Below are 7332 nucleotides of genomic sequence, written 5' to 3'. Positions count from 1 at the left end.
TGGCACCAGGAGGCTGCTCCGATAGGCGCTTGGCCCCGTGCCTGCCTGCACACCAGCAACAAGGGATGTGGGCAGGTACCTGGTTTTGCCGCAGTGAAACTCCCCGCTGATCCGTGAGCCCACCGAAGCGGCAGTGTGGGATCTTGTGCACGGTCTTCCTGGATAACATCCAGTGCAGAAGGGGTTAGGTTGCAATTTACAATATGTATTTTTTCCTAATTGCCAGCCCTTCTTGGCGAGTCAGGTAGTCCTTGGAGTTGCCTGCTGCATTACACCACAGCAGCACAATAAATCCTTCCAGGTGAGATTCTGCCTTTGCCTCCGCACCTCTTCATGCTGCAGCGAGGAGGGGGCTGCGCAGCCGCCCGCCGCGGCGGGCTGCTCCCCGAGCTGCGGACGGGCAGGGCTGGCCGAGCTGCGCGGGCAGCGCAGGCACCCAGCGCACGGCAGCGCGGAACGGCTCCCATCGCCACCCAGCCCCTTCCACACAAACAGAGCCAACAGTTCATGCAAAGTACAGCCTGCCCACTTCTCATCAATGCTGCTGCAAGGACTAAGCGCTGCCTGGCCCCACGGGTCCCAGCATGAGTGGGCAGATTCAGCCCTTCACTGATGTTGCCGGCCTCTAGCACCAAATCCCAGGGCAAGGAACTGGGGACATGCTGTTACCTGTCTTGCATTGCCATAAATCACTCGAGCTGTACAAGAGGAAAGGTGGCAGCCGGAGGATCTGCATGGTTAAGTGGCATCTTAGAGCAGCAAGGTGATGGATCTGGAACATTCCTGCCAAGCTCTCCAGCTGACGAAGATCCTACTGGAAGGTGCACACAGAAAATGGAGCCACGCAGCGGGCACTGACAAGCCAGAGGCCAGCGCCAGGGGCACCCTCACCAGCCCTCAACGCTATTTATACACTGGGGGAATCAACTCAGATTCAACGTATTCACCTTTCAATGTAAGGTGAGTAAAGTGCCCTTTTTGCCAAGTTGGGTTGTTAGCCATTGAGCTGAAGGATTTAGACCATTTAGACTGGTCTAATAATCAGACTTGACACTCCTGATTTCTAATAAATAATTGCATTTGTAGCATTCGTCTTCTATGGAGTGCCTCTAAGAATGCTCGTCAAGCTTCAGTCTGGTATGGCAACCTGGAAGAAATCCAGCCACCACCCAATCTGATCAAAAGACCCATGAGCAAGGTCCTTGTGACTCACGTAAATCTGCTAACGGATCGGGCTAATTACTCTCCACCCCCACGAAGCAGGAGAGAAGCCTTATGTGAGATTAGGGAGATTTTTATTTGGCAYGATGGACCAGATTCATTGGCGATGACAAAAACACCCTGGAAACAGAAACACCTCATGTCAACAGGAACTGAATATTGTATTATTCACTGGATTYGAGCTTTTTTAACCTTTTGGGTAATTCTGATCTTCACTGATTTAAAATCACAAAGAACAAACTATTAGAAAATACAACAACATCAGTATAAGTGGGGAGAAAAGCAGTTGGAGAGCACCGCGCAGGTGCCACGCGCCGCTTTCCCGGCAGCCTCTCTCATGGGCGAGCGCCTGGCGCAGCAGCTCGGGGCCCACAGCCTGTCCTCTGCAGGAGCGCGGGGCTGCCCTGGTGCTCTCGGCTGCAGCCGCAGCCCTCAGCACCATCTTCTCTCCTGCACACCCATCCCCGCTTCACAGAACCCTTAAGGTTGGAAGGGAACCCCCTGCACACACAGGGTCACCTAGAGCACGTGGCACAGGCTCCKTCCAAAYGGGTTTTGAAGATCTCCAGGGAAGAAGACTGCACAACCTCTCTGGGCAGCCTGTTCCAGGGCTCTGGCACCCTCACTGTCAAGAAATCTTTCCTTAAATTCCTGCGGAACTTTTGGTGCTTCAGTTTGTGGCCATTTCCTCTAGTCCTATTGGTGGTCACCACTGGGAAGAGGCAACCCATCCTCCTCACTGCCTCCCTCCAGGTATTTATACACACTGATCAGGTCTCCTCTCAGCCTTCTCTTCTTCAGGCTGAAAAGGACAATCCCAATCTCTTCCCAATCAGAGTCAACCGGGATTTTCTTGACAGAGTGAGGTGAGGACRGCCAGAATTTCCAGCTGTCACCGCGGGGAGCGGAGGCTGAGCCTGTCCAGCAGCAGCGAGAGCCGAAGGGGCCATTTCCGCACGCAGACACAGGGCAGGACGGCTCAGCGTTTCCTCTGAGCTTCAGGTGCTCGAGCTGCTCCAAGTGCRCAGCTGTGAAGCAGCAGGAACACGGCCAAGCTTGGGGAAAACAGCTTGATTTTCCTCTGCTTGTCCAGACTTTCAAATGTGACCTTAGGATCAATAGGGACAGTTGCAGGGACAGTTGTCTAAGTCTCTGTATTCTCTCTTCTTAGTGAACTGACAGTGCTTCATCAACCCCTCTCAATCTGGTTGTCCTGAGAAAAGATTTGGGATAGGCTTGCCACAACAACTAAATTCTCCCCCCGTGCCTGGGAGAGCTTGTTCGTCCTCCCCACTGCCCTTCTCCTATGTTTCTCGCAAGGTCCGTGCAGCTCTCTTCCTCCTCCTCCTCCTCCTCCGACACATCTGTCCCGCTGTGCAGAGCCCTGCACTCCCTGGGTGTCCATGGCTCGAGCCGAGCACAGGGCAGCCTGCTCTTGCACACTGTGTTTCCCCCTAGTGCTGTGCAGAGTGAAGGAGAGGGGGACCAAACATGTTGCAGCCAGGATTTGACCCCTCTGCACATGAACTGCCTGACAGCCAAGCGCAGGATCGGCCACGGACAGGCAGAGAGCAGGAAGGGACAGGCGGGCCCCGGGGACAGGCGCCACGTGCAGATGGCCAAGGTGCTGCTCTGCTGCGGCCCCTCCTGCACCTYGTCCTGCGCTCGCAGCCGGGGCGTCCCCGCGGCCCAGGCACGGGCGAGAGCAGTCCCGGTAGCACGGCACACGGGGCCAAGCCAAGAAGCTGCTGATATGTATGTGTGTACATATACATACATATATATACATATATATATATACACAGGCGGTGTGGCACCATCCGACCATCCGCCACCGCGAGGTCAAGAACAGAGCTGTGCTACAAAAGGCCCAGCCAGCCTCTCTGCCTCTGGTTTAAACTTCCCAACATTCAGCAGACATCGATCGATCCCATGCTAAAGACAACATATTTAAAAGGCTGATCCAAGCGCAGGCTGTTACTGTCTTCAGCTCCAGGTGTGCGCAGCTCTGCGGGCAGAGCGCCGCCTGCCCCGCGCACACCTGCCTTCCAAGGGCCGCCCAGGGAGGATGCGCCGCGCGCCACCAGCCCCGGCCGTTCCCAGCGCCCCTGCACCGGCCTTGGAGAGGGCGGCGGRGCCGCAGGCGCCGCCTTCACGAGCCCCCTCCACGGAGACGCCAGTGTCCCGCCAGCCTGAACAGCAGCCGTGCTGCAGCAGGCGAGGAAAGTGGCACACCGCGAGCCACGCGGCTTCCCCACACCCGCGTGAGCAGCTGCACGGCCCCTCCGGGCCATCGCATCCTCCCTCACATGCACTGCATGCACAGAACGTTCTATATCTTAGTGCCAACAACAGGCAGCCAGCTCCTGAGCATACCATGTTTTTGGTGTGCCAGCAAAATTTGCTTCCCTCTGTCCTACTTCCTTAAAGCTGCAAATACTCTTTCCCCAGCTCTGAAGAGCACCTCCACTACGCATTTCACTGGAGCTACAAGCTGCTCTACAGAGGACACCTTTACATCTGTGTTGTGTTAGACACCTCTTGAGCCTAGGCCCATTAACCTGATCACAACAGCTTGATGAATCAATGCTTATATAGGCACAGCTGGCAGCTTCTAATTAAAAAATTACGGCTACGCAGCTGCAGAGAAGTTGTGAAGTTCCCCTGGAAAGCCAGATGTCAACTTCAGTGGTCCTCGAAGTTTACAAGGCAGCAGGCTGCGGAGCGGTGCTGCCGCTGCGGGCTCGGCTGGTGTGGGTGAATCGGGCAGGTCGGGGCCTCCCGCCCGCAGCTGCGGCAGCCCCRGCCCTGCAACCCCGCGCCCCTCACAGCGGAGCCCGCGGCCAGCCCTGCAGCCACGCGGGAGAGCGATCCGGCGTCGTGGCCACGGGCTTGCTTCTCACCTGCGTAAGAGCCTGGAAGAACCCAGTGACACCATCCATCCTGTCACAAATCCGCAGCACTGATACGAGCCAAATTCAAAGCCTGTTGAACAAGATAAGAGTCTTTCCAGGAACTTTAATAGGATTGAGCTTTTACTGCATTGGTGAAGGAAGATTTCAGGACCTCTACTATACACTTGCTCTCTCCAAATTTCCTAAGGCGCCTTTCATCTCTCAACACTAATTGTAATGATGCCGAAGCAACCAGCAATCCTTGAAAAAAAGAACTCAAGCCATATGAAAATCAGTAGTGCGTGCTTGTTAAATCGTGGAACATCTATTCTGGGCCTCTCTTCAATTATTAAACCCTTTTTACTATAAATAATTTATATCCTTTTCTGATTTTAACGTAAACACAATTTACTCCTATCCATTCCTTTAACTACATTGATTCTCCTGTCTTGCTGCATCTTGTGTAAGATGCTATAGTTTCAAACACAAGACACCTAATTACAGGAACCATCCACCTTAATTGGAATATGAACGAATCCAAGACCTCTGGACTAATCTGCTGAGAAGGCCAGCTAGAAAACTAATTTTCAGTAAATCTATGCATGTCAGAAATACAGAAGCTTTCCCAAGCGCCAACTCTAGCATCATTACATAAGCTGCTTAGGGCTGCCTGTTGAGTCGCGGCATAGGAGTCGATGGCGCACGAACGATTCACTTTCTGATACATCTTTCAGCTCAAACTTTTGTGGACCTTGCGCTTTCGGAGCAGAGCAGCTGCAGCCAGCCCACAGAGCAGAGCAGATCTGCAGGAGAAGCAGTCATCATCCCTGTGGAAACCTCCCCGTGCAAAGCAGCAGCTGGCAAAAGCCCTTTTGCACAAATGGGCCCGGGAAATGTTCCATCCTTCACCCTCCTGAAATGAAGATGGATGAAAACAGCCTCACAAACCTCTTGAATATTTAAGCACAGCAGTTGTGGAGTGATTTTCTGATACAGAATCATGGAATCAAAATTACCCTCATCTTACAGCGGTAACGGTTCCTCTGCCTGCACATTAGCTCAGGAAGTTAATGAGCCTGCTAGAGCAGCCAGCTAAAAGTGCCCCAGCAGGCCGTGCCCGGCGGCGACGGCAGCGAGCAGGGCACGGCCGCTTGCTTTCCAAGGCGCGTTGCGTAACGGGATGCAGCACCCTGCCTCTCCCCGCACCGAGCCTGCATTTTCGAGCCTGTTGTTGGCTCCGAGAGCGAGGAGAAAGGGCGAAAGCCTCTGCTAGGAAGCAGCGGGGGGCAGCATTTAGGTTCCCCCTCCCTGGCGGGAGCGAGCCAGGTTTGCTGCGAGCTGACTCTGCCGGCGGGGACCATCACCAAGCAGCCATCGCTACCTCTGTGACCGGAGCCTCATTTGCAGCTTTTCCCTGCTGAAGCGTGCACGTTTGCAGAGCAGGCAGCGCCGCGAGCCCCACGCAGGCAGATGGCCCATTTACAGAGCCACAGGGAGCGGGCCCTCCGGCTTGCGCGCTCCCACAGTCTGCACTGCCACCTAGCCAGGACCGGCCCGCTTCGCTCCGCATCCGCGTCCAGTGTGAAAGCTTCAACCACAGCACATCCCCTCGGACCAAAACCAGTGCCCGCAGACAGAAGGAAATCTGCGCTTTGAGAAGCACACAGAGAGCGGAGGAGCTGGAGCGGGGACGCACCATTATCCCTCCCTCAGGAGTTTCTTGTACTTACGGTAGAAGACGTATTCGGTGTAGCTGGACCAGACCTTGTCGTCGGTGTACTGATTGACGAAGGAAGCCGTCACCGAGGAGTTACAGGCCACCATGTGGAATCCACACTCGGACAACATGTCGAACGCCCTCTCCAGRTGCTTGAACTTGAGATAAAACCTGGAGGTGTACCTTTCTGGAGCCCGGTCGGGGTCCCTGCTCTCATTCAAACTTTCTCCAAAGACCTCCTTGACTAGCGCAATCCTTCCACAAACCAAAATCCTTGGCACCCTCCTGAATTTGGCATCTGCTTGGCTCTCCCTGCCAATCGTGCATGACCCGCGGTATCCGATGGTGATGAATCCCCACTTCCGATCCGACGGCAGGAGTGAGGAGGGCGCGCAGATTCTCGTGTCGCTGCTTTGGGAGACCTCTTCGTAGTCACTGTGGCAATAATCATCAGGGCTTTGCTTGGTGTCATCGGGAGCCAAGAGTTTGACCAAGTCCGGGAGCTGGAAATACTCAGCCTCCCTCTTGAGCCTCCCCTTCTCCGGGAAGTGGTCAGGCAGAACCACTTGCTTGTCCCTGAGATAGTCTAGAATATAGCGGAAAAGGAAACCATCTCTGTCAATGAAGAACCTTCCCTTGGAGTCCTTGGCTAGGTCGCTGGCTGTGTCTCTCTTTAGGGTGAACATTTTCCAGAGCAGGGAGTGCGGGGTGCCCACCAAGGTGGAATGGCGAGTGAAGTAGACCTGGCCACCCACGTTGAGCTCCACCACCTCGGGGAAGGAGAGCGTGCCCGGGCCCTGCTCTCTCGCAGGGAGGTAGCTCCTGCAGTTGCCACTTAGAGCCATGGTATTTCGAAACACAAATTAGCAGCGGGGAGCAGCGTTATTGATTACCTCAAAGAGCAGAATAAGGCTCCTGATGTTACAGGGAAATGTGGGGGAAAGGAGAAGTGAGAAAATAAAAAAAAAAAAAAAGCCAAAAGGTTTGTTTAAAGAAAAACCTGAATTGTCCATCAGTGACTGTGGCAGAGGTGGCTTATACCCTAAGCCATGGAGGAAGGAGAGCAATCACTGTCATGAAGTGCAATCACATCACCAAATCTTCCAGCAAAGCTATCAAAATCAAGGTCAAGCCAAGCCCAGGATCGTTCACAGTTCTGTTAAAAGAGAAAACAAAATAGGAGACACATTAATTTTTAAGGCATCGTAAAAGTTGTAAGAGAGAAAAGCAGAATAGTTTAGAAATCCGCGTGAGCCCCCGTGCGCGGCAGATCTGCTTCAGCAAGTTCTGTTCCCCTCTCCAAGTGCCGGCGCTCGCAGGAGCGGCAGCAGCCCCGGCTCCGCGGTTCCGCGCGCGCCGTCCCTGGGCMGCCCCGGCTCCTACCTGGCTCCGCGGCAGCGCTGGGCTCTGGCCGGGGACAGGACACGGGCGCTCCTGCCCGCGCGGCGCGGAGCCGCCCCGGCCGCATGGGAGCCGCCGCGGGAGCCCCGCGCGCTCGCG

General features: G+C 54.9%; 1 protein-coding gene and 1 long non-coding RNA gene across 2 annotated transcripts in view; both read right to left on the bottom strand.

The window, feature by feature from the left end:
- The window catches only part of KCTD16 (potassium channel tetramerization domain containing 16), a 34638-nt gene extending 27843 nt beyond the window's left edge, over window positions 1-6795 (bottom strand). The window contains exon 1 of the mRNA XM_026045996.1: window positions 5846-6795. Within this exon, the coding sequence (XP_025901781.1) occupies window positions 5846-6677 (832 nt within the window). The 5' untranslated portion in view covers window positions 6678-6795. The remainder of the gene's footprint in view (window positions 1-5845) is intronic.
- A 110-nt stretch (window positions 6796-6905) lies between these two features.
- LOC112953020 lies at window positions 6906-7295 on the bottom strand. The gene is made up of 2 exons (XR_003250502.1): window positions 7216-7295; window positions 6906-6988 (listed from the first exon to the last, which is right to left on the bottom strand). It is a non-coding gene; the product is annotated as an uncharacterized LOC112953020 (long non-coding RNA).
- Between the last annotated feature and the right edge of the window lie 37 nt (window positions 7296-7332).

Source organism: Nothoprocta perdicaria, unplaced genomic scaffold (genome assembly GCF_003342845.1).
Source record: "Nothoprocta perdicaria isolate Ctin4 unplaced genomic scaffold, notPer1 scaffold_107, whole genome shotgun sequence".
NCBI classification, from domain to species: domain Eukaryota; kingdom Metazoa; phylum Chordata; class Aves; order Tinamiformes; family Tinamidae; genus Nothoprocta; species Nothoprocta perdicaria.
The sequence above is the reverse complement of the archived record's forward strand: the minus strand, read 5'-3'. Positions and strand labels throughout refer to the sequence as shown.